Source organism: Mustela nigripes, chromosome 16 (genome assembly GCF_022355385.1).
Source record: "Mustela nigripes isolate SB6536 chromosome 16, MUSNIG.SB6536, whole genome shotgun sequence".
Lineage (NCBI taxonomy): Eukaryota > Metazoa > Chordata > Mammalia > Carnivora > Mustelidae > Mustela > Mustela nigripes.
This window is the reverse complement of record NC_081572.1, coordinates 3,671,736-3,683,902: the sequence shown is the minus strand read 5'-3', so window position 1 is coordinate 3,683,902 and position 12,167 is coordinate 3,671,736. Positions and strand designations below refer to the sequence as shown.

The 12,167-nt window shown below is 45.2% G+C and overlaps 1 protein-coding gene across 6 annotated transcripts in view; it reads left to right on the top strand.

Moving 5' to 3' along the window:
* Window positions 1–12,167, top strand: part of TNRC6C (trinucleotide repeat containing adaptor 6C) — a 145,537-nt gene that overhangs the window by 102,390 nt on the left and 30,980 nt on the right. For all 6 annotated transcript variants that reach the window (XM_059379474.1, XM_059379472.1, XM_059379470.1 and 3 more), the window contains 4 exons: window positions 2,387–2,605; window positions 4,401–4,567; window positions 7,842–7,922; window positions 9,232–9,289. In XM_059379474.1, coding sequence (XP_059235457.1) covers window positions 2,387–2,605; window positions 4,401–4,567; window positions 7,842–7,922; window positions 9,232–9,289 — 525 coding nt within the window. The remainder of the gene's footprint in view (window positions 1–2,386; window positions 2,606–4,400; window positions 4,568–7,841; window positions 7,923–9,231; window positions 9,290–12,167) is intronic.

Sequence of the window (12,167 nt, the reverse complement as noted above, 5' to 3'; positions counted from 1 at the left end):
TCATTGTCACTGTTATTTTAGTCCTAACACTGTATTCATTCAGTCGGAGAAGGGAGGCAAGAATTCTTGGACCCCGGGCCACAGAAACGTGCGGTCCAAAGCAGTAGCGTTTGAAGGGCCATTTAAAAAATGTTAACATCACTGTTTTAAATGCAAGATAGAATTTTTTTCTGCCCTGTGAAGCCTATCTTCAATAGAACCTCTTTGAAATTAACAAAATGCTTTCAAAAATTCATACCAGCAATAAACATTAAATGATGGTGATTATTTTGATCGTATGTACTTACAATTACTTTCTGTCTACTGGAAGTATTCGCTTTGAATCAAAGTTAGCTGTTATGCCTCAAGGTTATAGCATCTCTTCTATGGCCTTTCGCGTATCCCGAGGTGCACGTGTTCTGATGTGTGTGTGTGTGTTTGGCTTTGTCGGTAAATTATATTCTTGCCAGAGATCCACTTAAAATGGAAATGTTGTCGGGGAGATAGTCTTTGAGACACTAGTCCACTGTCTTCCTGGCGTTGGCATCACTGAAATTCCTTTCTTGTTTCACCACTAAATAACAAGACAAACAACCAAGGAAATAATGTTCTCTTCGTTTGGGGGTGAGTAGTTATTCTTCCGTCTGTAAAAGAAACATGCAGCGTGAGGGTCATTTGCCTTGTGTATAGACATACTCTAGACATTTCCGTTGCTTTAACAGGAATGGAAAACTCTTATATTATAAATGACATTTAGATGTTATATATAAATTAATAATTATATATAAATTACAAAAGTTGATTAAGTATAATTACCATGGTCTTAATATGTATTCTTAGTTTTGACTTACTTAAATCATTTGTCATATTGCCTTTCAGAAAGATGGAAAAATAAGGCTGACAAATTTTAAATGAGTGTGTTACTTAATTATCCACAATAAATCAGTATTTTTACAGCTGATTGATCTTTAGCAACACCTAAATTATTTTATCTTCCTAAAACATCCATAATTTTTGTCAGCTCTGTTAATTTCCTTGATTTAATTTTGTCCCTTAAATTTATAAAATGATTTTTTACCGATATACATTATTGTTTTCTGTGTCATTATAGGGAATATTATAGTGGGCAGTTGCTGACAATAATTGATTAGGGCTAACTTTCCTGTTATTAGCAATAATTTACATCATATGTTGCTCAGCATGGAGCTTGTAATTTAAAATGACTCATAGATTGCATAGTCTTTTGCCATTAATCAATATTACTGCATTTTGTTAGAATAAAGAGCATCAGGGGAGTTGATTCCGTACTATTTTTAGTCAGAAAAGTAATAAATTTCATAATTGATGGTAATGCACATATTGCAACCAAATTATTTAAAATTTACGGTTAACTGTTTATATTGTATGCTCTCTATTCTTTAGTTAGTATTTAAAATGTTTTCATTTCCATCTTGGAGAAACTGTATCGGTATGAAAATTACAACTGATGGGAGCTGTCAATATAGTTAACAGTAGGTTCAAGCAAGCTTACAGGCAGAAGCAAAGTGAAGTATGGATTGATTTGGGAAAATGAAGTTTATGTATGTAATGTAAAATATTTCTCTTGCTAAAGTGTAAAGATACTGGCCAGATGCTTCTCGTTGCCTGGCCCCCTGACCTCCCCCATGCATGTCGAGAGCAATGCCATGACCTTCCAGACTCCACTGCACACCCTCGTCAGGTGCCAGCCCTGGGGTCAGGATGCTCTGGCCACAGCATTGGGCAGACGAGGGAAGGAAGTGTTCCCGGACGCCTGCAGTCCGCCTGCCCAATCCTCTAGGCTCTCCCCGTCCTTTAAGACAGATGCCTCCTTCTGCTCCTTCTCAGCTCACCAGGTGCTGCCTGAGAACCGTCTGGATTTCCTGTCACTGCTTTTCTGTACATGTTTCATCTGCTGTCTTCTCGTGTCTCTGCCCAGATACGTGTCTTTGATGGTCTATCAAAGATAAGCTAGAATGATTTTCAGTATATATTTGCAACTTGTTAGTTTTTCTTATAAGAGAATAATGTAACATAAAATTTCTTCTAGATTACATGTAATACTAGAACGTGTAAAAGCTACTTCTTAAAATACGAGTTTTAAACTCTTCTTTTAAACCCTGTTACGTTGCAGATACTGTGGATTCAGTTGTCTTCAATGTTTAAGGGGCTCTCGATTTTAAGTGGGTAGCAGTCAGGAGTGAAAACACTGGGAATTTATAAGCTAAACAAATCTAATCAGATACGATACTGCCTCCTTTCTACTTTCCCCCGAAGCCATCCTAAAGACAGATCATCTCAGAATTATCTTGAACTTGAAACAAACGACCATTTCCATTTCTCATCTGTTTCACTCTTACTGTGTTCTCTTGGTCGGTGCCCATTTCAGTCTCAGCGGGCTGGGGAGAGATGCCTAACGTCCACTCAAAGGCCGAGAGCTCCTGGGGAGAGCCGTCCTCCCCCTCCGCCCTGGTTGACAACGGCACTGCAGCGTGGGGCAAGCCGCCCAGCAGTGGCAGCGGATGGGGGGACCCCCCTGCGGAGCCGCCAGTGACATTCGGGAGAGCCAGCGCCCCCGCCGCCGCCGCCCCAGCCCTGTGCAAACCAGGTAAGTCCAACTCAGGGCTTGACAAGTGGGTCAGGATATTTTCTTGAGAGGTATACTTCCTGTCGCATTTGAAGAATTCAAAGTCTAGGACAATTTCCTCATTTTATTTGCACTTTAAGGCTAACATACTTGCTATGTGTGGTATACGGACACAGAGGAGCTCCTAACAGAAGCCCATGCTCTCCTTTAAAAAAAAAAAAAAAAAAATCGGTTACCAGAATCCGGACCACAGCATGTGTGTGCCGGCTACCCAGAGTAGCAGCCACGCCGCAACGGCATCCTCACGCCTGCCCCCCATTCGCTGCTTCCCTGAGCGGCGGGATGAAAGAAGGCACGCCAGTGTCCCTTCCTGAGACCTCCGGTCTTTGCCAGTGGTTGGCCCTTGCTGCCTCGCTCGTGTCTCGTGAGCACAGCTCTGCTCTCGGTGCTCCAGGCTGACAAGTTTTCTCCTCTTCCTGTCTCCTCTCGTCTCGCCTCCTCTCGCCTCTTCTCTCTCTCGAAGAAAAGGAAGCAGACAGGTTGCATTGTCCTCCCATTCTCTGGAAACGTAAGAAGTACACCTGCGAAACGTCCTTTCTCACAGACGTCCGCATCGCGGTCACCGAGTAGAACTCTGTGACGCGTGAATTTGACAGTGCGATGCATAGGACATTAGTGTGAACCTACGATTGCCATTTAATAATAAGATCGGTTGTTAACATGGCTGTAAAAGCTTCATATTCTCTTTGGACAACCTTAAATGTCTTAGATCTTAAAATGCAACTATTCGTTTTATATTTTTGCTGTTGCATTTTGCATTAGGTTTGTGTCTGTTACTTTGCTAACACTGGATTGTGTGTTCTGTATATCTACCATTCTGCTGGATGGTTTATTCCGTTCATACAAATCTAGATGATAAGGAGGTACTTAACCATTTGTTGTTGCAAATCTCAAGGATAAGGAGCTGCTCAGGTTGACATGCCATCTGGAGGGGGAATATATTTGTTTTTATAATTTGAACTTGGAGGCTAGGCTTGTCTGCCTTGAAAAAGCATCATATCTTCATAGTCTTACAAAGTAAGTGCAGCTGACTGTATTACCACTTAATCTTGGCCTTCGTCACCTTCTCCCAGGAAGTGAAAATCTGGGATAACTGTCGTACCCAAAATCACTTTGTATCTTCAAAAAGTAGAAAAAACAATATCCTGAAATCAAAACTCAGTAGTCAGGTTGTGGCTCCATCTGCCTGTGGCCTCAGCTGTCTCCATCCTGCTGTTCTCAGAGTATCTCCTGGGGGCTTGACAGAAACAGATTGTCGGGCCCAACCGCAGATCTGTGCGTTTCTCGTGATCCCCAGGTCACTCGAGGCTGGTCGCGTCAGAGGAGCACGAGCCTGCATACTGCTGCAGGTGTGGACCAAGTGGTAATCAAAAACCACGTGGGGGACGGTGCTATTTTTCAGGACTCGGCATTTTACTGGCCATTTCATACCATGCAGACATTGTAGCCTCCTCCTGTGGCCCCCAGGATTTATTGTTAAAAAGTCCATGCTTCCGAATCACCTCTAGCCGGTTGAGGGATATTGTAACAGCCCAGATGACAAATAGTTGGAGTTTGAAGAAAAAAAATATACACGTGTTTGCATATCTACTCTACAAGTCGTTCGAGAAATTCAGTTCTTAGGTCCTGGGGAAACGAAGTAGTAAAAAGGTAGATTACATCACACCGCTTTTGTCCCCCCCCCCCCAAATGTTATCTTACAGCATTGACTTTAGGAAAGGTGAGTTTGGTGAGTTCATGTTTGCTCTCTTTCTAGCTTCAAAATCTATGCAAGAAGGCTGGGGCAGTGGTGGGGACGACATGAACCTTGGCACCAGTCAGTGGGAAGACGAAGAAGGGGGCGTGTGGAATAATGCTGCTTCCCAAGAAAGCGCCTCCTCCTGCAGTTCCTGGGGGAGCGCCCCCAAAAAAGGACTCCCAAAGGTGTGTGCAACACTAAAGAAAAGAAACTCTAAAAATCAGTGATGCTTAAAAACACGTTCGGGGTAGTAGTGCTATTCTAGTTAACGGCGACGGGTAGACCAGGAGTTCTCGAAGTGCTCTGGATACTTCTGGAAGACCCTGAGATTTTGTCAGGGGTCTCGCCTGAGCGAAGGCTGGCATTTTCCAGAGACTACCTGGCATTGCCGTCGTAGCATACCAAAGGCAGAGACAGATGCGAGAATCCAGCTGCTTTTAAGAAGCCAGGCAGTAAAGAAATTTGCAAGCATGTACAACAGTGTCACTCTTCTCACAGAAGGTTCTTCTTTTAGAAACATAGTTTTCCATTTAAAAAAGTATGTTACTGGTGTTAACATAGAGAATGGGTTTGTTATTGTAATTTTTAAACAAATTAAGTATTTTTAAATTTCTCAGTTTTAATTTCTAATAACAGTAAATATTGATAAAAAACAACCCATAAAGCCAGAATTTCTTTAGAATCCTCAAATCTTTAAGAGAGGGTAATGGGAGTTGGTGCTCAGACCGTTAAGTCTGAAACTCCTGAGGTAGACCATTAAGTTGTCTTGTAGCAAATGGGCGGCCGCCTGGAAAACATTAAGTGAGATCCACAACTCATATATGCGCCAAGATAAAATCCAAGTAGATCACAAATTTAAGTATGATAAATAAAAAATAGAAAAATGGGGAAGGATTTTAAAGACAGTCTTGGGAGTGGGAATGACCTTTCTAGCTAGGACTAAAATCCAAAAGCCATCAAATGGAAGACTTACAAACTTCAGTAGATATACATGAAAACTGTGCATGACAGAAAAGATCAAGAGGTCAAAAGACAAAAAAATATTAGTATCCTAACATGGAGAGGGCCGATCTCCTGAATATATAAAGAAAGGTCCTAGAAACTGATTTTGTAAAAAATCAATTAGTAACCCACTAGAAAAAGGTGCAGAGAATATAAACAGAGGGTCCCCGGAGAAGGAATGCAGCCAGCTCGTACACAGACGAAGGGTGTTCAGCCTGACTTCCGGGAAGAGAGTGCAGTTTAAAACACCAGTGCGAGGGGCGCCTGGGGGCTCAGTCGGGTTGATTGCAGTTCGGGTCCCCATCCCAGGGTCATGGGATCCAGCCCCGTGTCAGGCTCTGCGCTCGGTGCGGAATCTGCTTGTCCCTCTCCCTCTGCTCTTCTCCCCTCCCCCCACACCGTCTCTCAAAGAAATAAATAAGATCTTTTTAAAAAATAAAGCAACACTGAAGAGGCCAGCTTTCATCTCAGACCAGCGGAAATCCGCACATCTCATCCACAGGCTGCACTGACAAAGCTGTTAGAAAACCAGCACTGCTGTCCGCTGCCGGTCAGAATGTGAACCACTGTAAGCCGCACGGCCGGCAGCGCGGCACCCTCTGTTTGCAGATCTGTCGGCACGTGGGTGCGGCGCTTCCACTGGTCTCGGGTGCAGCAGATGGCGTTGGTACACAACTCTCTGTTGCAGTGTGTTTGCAGTCAAATAAAATGATTTAAGTGTGCATTGGTGGGGTGACTAGTTAGATGACAGCACGTCCACGCTGGGGAGAGCCAGAGTTGTGAACAGAAATTCTGTGTATATTCTTACGGAAAGATCCCCAAAGTATTTCGTTAAATGAAAAGGCAAGGTCCAGAAAAATGTGTGCAGTACACACCTCCTTTGGTGGTAGGGAAGAGGAGTGTGCGTGTGTGCACGTGTGCGAAGGGGGACTTCCTCTTGGGGGGAGCAGGAACTAAGTGGATGGAGGCGGGGGTAGGAAGAAGATGCTTTGGTGTGTGCCCTTTTTCTGCTTCCAGATCTTGTGAAGGTATTGTCTGTTCAAAAAAACTAATTTAACAAAGTGTTCAATTAGCAGTAAGCAGAACCCAGAAACTAAAATCAGAGCTCTCTTCATTAGGAGTAGAAATGATTATAGACATCAAAAAGGAGTCTTTAACAATCGGACTTGCAAATAATCCAATTAATGATGGGACCAGAAATACCCAATTGGTAAATTAAAATATTGTGTAGCCTTGGCGGCTCGGGCCCCGGCAGCGCAGCCGGGACTCCCATAGCCTCCGGGTAAGCGGCTTCCTCCAGGAAAGTGTCCCCGCTCGCTTCGTGTCACCCGTACCCTCCCTCCTCTGGTTAGCGGTGGGCTCAGCTCTGTGAAGGACGGCTTTAGCGGAGGCTGTTTTTCCTACCATATGAACGCGCGGTTGGAATCTCTGGTTGTGAGACTGGGAGGGAAATGCTGGAAAATGGTTCACGTCACACTCGGGCCTCCTGCGCTGACATGCTCCCGCTCCTCTGCCCCGCCCCCCCCCCCCCGCCCTGCGCTTGCTCTCTCCTGTTCTCTCCGTGTTGCCCCTCACTGGTGTTTGCCCATTTACTTTCTTCCGTACCCTACGGGCTGTAGGCAGCGAGAAGTCAGTAGAATTAACAGGCTTGTTGTGCCTTTCATCTTGTTGCCTTTTCATTCTGTTGGAACAGATGCCCTGCATTTTGTCGTCTCTCACAGTAAATCTAATAGAAGGGCAGAAGACGTAAAATTTTTCATACACTTCACATAGTATTAGCATAGGGCTGTGTTCAGAGCCCTTACGATTATTTGATAATGAAAGTGGCACTTAATTGTGATAACCTAAATTCTCGGGGAAAAAAAAACAATTCTCTTTTTTTTTTTTCCAAGATTATATTTCAGAGAGAGAGAGCAAGAGAATGTGCAGGCATGAGTAGGGGAGGGACAGAGGGAGAAGGAGACTCACCGAGCAGGGAGCCTGTGTGGGACTTGATCCCAGGACCCTGGGATCATAACCTGAGCCACCCAGGCTTGGTTTTTTAAGGTCTGTAAATGAGGGATGCCGGGTGGCTCAGTCCGTTAGCGTCTGCCTTCGGCTCGGGTCATGATCTCAGGGTCCTGAGACCGAGTCCCACGTCGGGCTCCCTGCTCAGTGGGAAGCCTGCTTCTCCTTCAGCCTTCCGGTCCCCCTGCTTATGTGTGCGCACACTCACTCTCTCACTCTCTCCGACGAATAAATAAGATCTTTTAAAAAAATGAAGTCCATAAATTACACACCTATGCCAGCTTGCAAACGCACCTGAAGCATCCCATAGTACTAGCCATGAGTCAGGGACTTTCTGGTACACAGCATGAGTCAACATGAAGATTTTCTAACTTTTAAATCACTGGGAATTTTAGGCATCTCCCATTTCTAGAAGAAATGCGTTAAAATGTGACCCGTGCTTCTTTCTAGGGCATGAAAACGTCTGGCAAGCAGGATGAGGCCTGGATCATGAGCCGGCTGATGAAACAACTCACAGACATGGGCTTCCCGGTGACTGGTGTCTTATTTTACCGCTCCCCTCCATATGTGCTGCCACGCGTGGTCCTGATTGTGTCCCGCCCGCGTTTGTCGTGCGTAACAAGGAAGCTTTTTGAGGGAGGAGAACGTTCATGCAACTTAACTCGTAAATTCCTCTTCCACACGCGCCCTTCTGGTTAGGGGTCACTGATTTCAGCCCCAGCAAGGGTCCACACCATTTCTGCCAAGTAAGGTGTGAGAGCCTCTTCTGGAAGAAAACGTGCTGGGTCATGGCTCTGTTCATTGGCTTAGCCAGTGACATTCTTTCTTTTAATTTATAACAAAGTGAATTTTCATTAGTTCACGCAGCAGCTTGACAGATGACGAGAAAACACTTGGTATAAAGCTCTGTGTCCAGAAAAAGACGCCTCACCCAGCGTGTTGAGTTCCTGAGTCTCAGGGCCCGGGTCAGGAGAGTTCACGTCGCAGGATGGCCCTCTGAAAACGTGTCGTGATGTGTTCAATTCTGAGATCAAATACCGGGGGTCAGATAGTGTGGATGTCACCTGCGTTTGTTATGTCTTGCCCTCAGAAGTCCTCTCTCCAGATCACTGCTCAAACGAATATTTATCTTTTGATTACTGTGGATGTCCCTAGAGAAGGAGTCCAGAATGGCCCAGTCTAGAAACCATACATTTCATAGCAGGCCCAGGTCCTCTGACATGGGGCAGGGCACAGGCCCAGGAGTGGCCCAGCCTCTTCCTATGTGAGACACTGGAGGCCTGCCCAGGAGTCCTCATTTCCGCTGTGGTGCTGGCACACACTCAAACCCTCTTTGCCTGCATAGGCATCTGCCCCATCATAGGGGGGTTTATCCAAATGAATCAACTCGTTTTGTTTTGATCTGTCTTTACATTTCTTGGTGAAGAGTAGTTGATGGCCAAGCCCAGAGTCCGTGAAGGAGAGAATGAAGCTCTGTGCTCTAGCTCCTACAGTAGTTTTTCTGAAACTGTCCTGGTGGAGATGTCACCTTTGCTGAATGGTTGCTGCTAACATAGAGTCGATGATAAGATTCCACGGGCACTGTATTTAAGGTGTTAAATACAAATCCTTTAAAAGTCAGTTCATTACATAGTCATCTTCTAAGCGCCTTTTACTTCGAAGACCTCTGTCTCTAGCCTCTACAATAAGAGAAGTATTTCCAGTTCCAAAACCTAGTAAGATAGGTTAATATTAGGTCAATAATAATCATTTCTCTAAGTTAGTAAGGATAGAACTCTTCGCTAGCTCTTTTGTTATCATAAAAGCATTGTCCTAACCAAAACCCTCTTTGCCTGCACAGAGAGAGCCGGCTGAAGAGGCCTTGAAGAGCAACAACATGAATCTCGACCAGGCCATGAGTAAGTAGCGTGACACACGCTTAGAGTGCGCTAGTTCTGAAAGGTTCCACTGTGTGGAGTTTGGATTTTCAGAAGCATTTCATTGTAGTCTTGGGTTAACGGGGAAAACCTGCGCCGGGTAGACAAGACCAGGCTTTGGCAAAGGAGCAATCACGCGCCGTGCGCTGGCCGTGCGGCAGCCTCTGCAGACAGGCAGCCTCAGGACGGATGGAGGCGTGTGGAGGACACGTGGTGGCGTGTTTGCCGCTTTCATTTTTCTCTAGTACTTCAGCAAACAGAAGAGTTTTTTTCCCTCCTGAGGGGAGGTCCTAGTGATGTTCTTAGAGAAAAGCTTTAGGACCACAGGCCAGACTTCATCTGACAAAGACTGAGCCCGTTCTTCACGCCCGGCCCCAGAACGGGCCTGCTCGGGGACCAGCGGAGAGATGCCCACGCCTGCGGAGCTCAGCCTCTGCGCACGAGATGAGATTGACCTCAACGACAAGCAGCCCTCGTTCTGGAGCTGCTTTAATAGTAGTAATAACTGAAGGCGATAAAAGTCAGGATTGGAAAACTATCACTGTGTTTAAGAACGGTATAATAAACTCTTAAATGCAGCATAAAGGTTACAGGAAAAGAGGATTAAACTTAACTGTGGCCTCTACAACTTGGGAATGAAATCTCAGCATAAAAAGAGATCATTTGTGACATCAAAAATGTAACGGGAAAAGCAAAACCAGGGAGGAGAAATTGCTGTCAACAGGAAAAGGACTGTTCTTTCTGTGAGCTGGTTACTGTAGACCTCGTGGTGACCACGAAGCAAACACCCAGGACAGACACACAAAACGGGGAGGCAGAGAGTGGAAAACCACCAGTTCACAGAGGTGGACAGGAATGGAAGGAAAAACCGTGAAAAGACAGAATAACCAGAAGGCAAAGGATAGGACAGCAGTAAGTCCTCATATGTCTGTCATCTCTCTCTTAAGACTTACTCATTCCAGAGAGAGAACGAGCACGAGCAGGGGGGCAGAGAGGGGTGGAGAGAGGCAATCTCAAGCAGACTCCACACGGAGCACGGAACCAGACGTGGGTCTCAGTCCCCGACCCTGAGACGACAACCTGAGCCAAAAGCAAAAGTCGTCCGTGTCACTGGCTGCACCACCCAGGCGCCCTGGCGGTGATCTCTCTTAATGGTGGTGCGCTAACTCACCAATCAGAAGGCACAGAGCAACGAGCAATGGGGTGGATTGAAGCCACAAGTCCTGACTCTGTGCTGCCTGTCAGGCTCCTACAACTCTTTTTTTGTTTGTTTGTTTGTTTGTTTTGTTTGTTTGTTTGTTTGTTTGTTTTTTTCAGGCTCCTACAACTCTTGAGACACAAACAGGCTCACGTGGAAAGGGAAATGATACTCCAGGCAAACAAACAAAAAGAAGGCAAGCACAGCTGGACTTGATACCAGACAAAATAGACTTAAAGCCAAAATGAGTCAGAGTCAGAGAAGGTAATTATGTGACAAAAGGGGTCAATACATCAAGACGATGTAATGGTTGTAAAGATACATCCATTCTCCGCTGCCTACTGCCGAAGTGCAGTGAGTAATGAAGAACCGACCTTAAGGAAGAAGTAGCCAGTACAGTATTGGAGGGATGCCAGCTGCTTGCTGTCAGCTGTCAACAGTCGCAAGATCATCAGACTGAAAATCAACAAGGAAAAATTGAAATGAACCACGCTTTAAAGCCAATGGACTTAAAAGCCACACACAGATCATCCCATCCAACCCCAGCAGAACACATACATTTCCAAGCACACGTGGAACTCTCTTCAGGATAGTAACCCTCCCACTTTTTTTAAGGTTTTATTTTCAAGTACTCTCTACACCAAAGGTGGGACTCGAACTCAGTGCCCTTCCAGGATAGATCCTAATAGGCCATAAAACTAACCTTAGTTTTGGGGGACCTGAGTGGCTGTCAGGTTAGGCTGTGAGCCCAGGGTCCTGGGATTAAGCCCTGCGTTGGGATCCCTGCTCAGCATGGAGTCTGCTCTCCCTCTCCCTCTGCCGCCCCCCTGCTTGTATGTTATCTCTCTTAAATAAGTAAGTAAAGTCTTTTAAAAAAGAGAGTGAGATTGAGTCAATAAATCAAAACACAGAGAACTCCAGGACCAGAAGACTCACTGGCAGAAATTCTACCAAATACTAAAGAAGAATTAACACTAGTCCTTCTCAGACTCTTCCAAAATACTAAGAAGGGGACACTTCTAGACTCATTCTACAAGGCCAGCATTCCTCTCGTGCCAAAACCAGCTGAGGATACCACGGGAAAACTACTGACCTGAGCAGTAGATGCGGAAACTCTCTGCAAAGTATTTGCAAACTGAATTCAACAGGTGAGTAGGATTATATTCCATGACCAAGTGGAATTTGTACCAGGGGTGCAAGGTGACTTCAACATACACAAATCAATTAAGTGTAACACATCTTGTCAATAAAATGAAAGAAAAATATCGTGATCATCTCAATAGAGAAGAAATATTTGACAAAATACAGCATCCTTTCATGATTTAAAAAAAAAAAAAAAAACAACCCTTAGCAGACTGGGTATAGAAGGTACGTACCTCAACATAATAAAGGTCTTACACAAGAAACCCATAGCTGACATTAGAGGAATTGAAAGCGTTTCCCCTAAGATCAGGAACGAGGCAAGGATGCCCATTCTCTTCACTCCTGTTCACTCCTGTCCTCTCCTGTTCGCTCCTGTTCGCTCCTGTTCGCTCCTGTCCGCTCCTGTCCGCTCCTGTCCGCTCCTGTTCGCTCCTGTCCACTCCTGTTCACTCCTGTCCGCTCCTGTCCGCTCCTGTTCGCTCCTGTCCGCTCCTGTCTACTCCTGTTCACTCCTGTTCA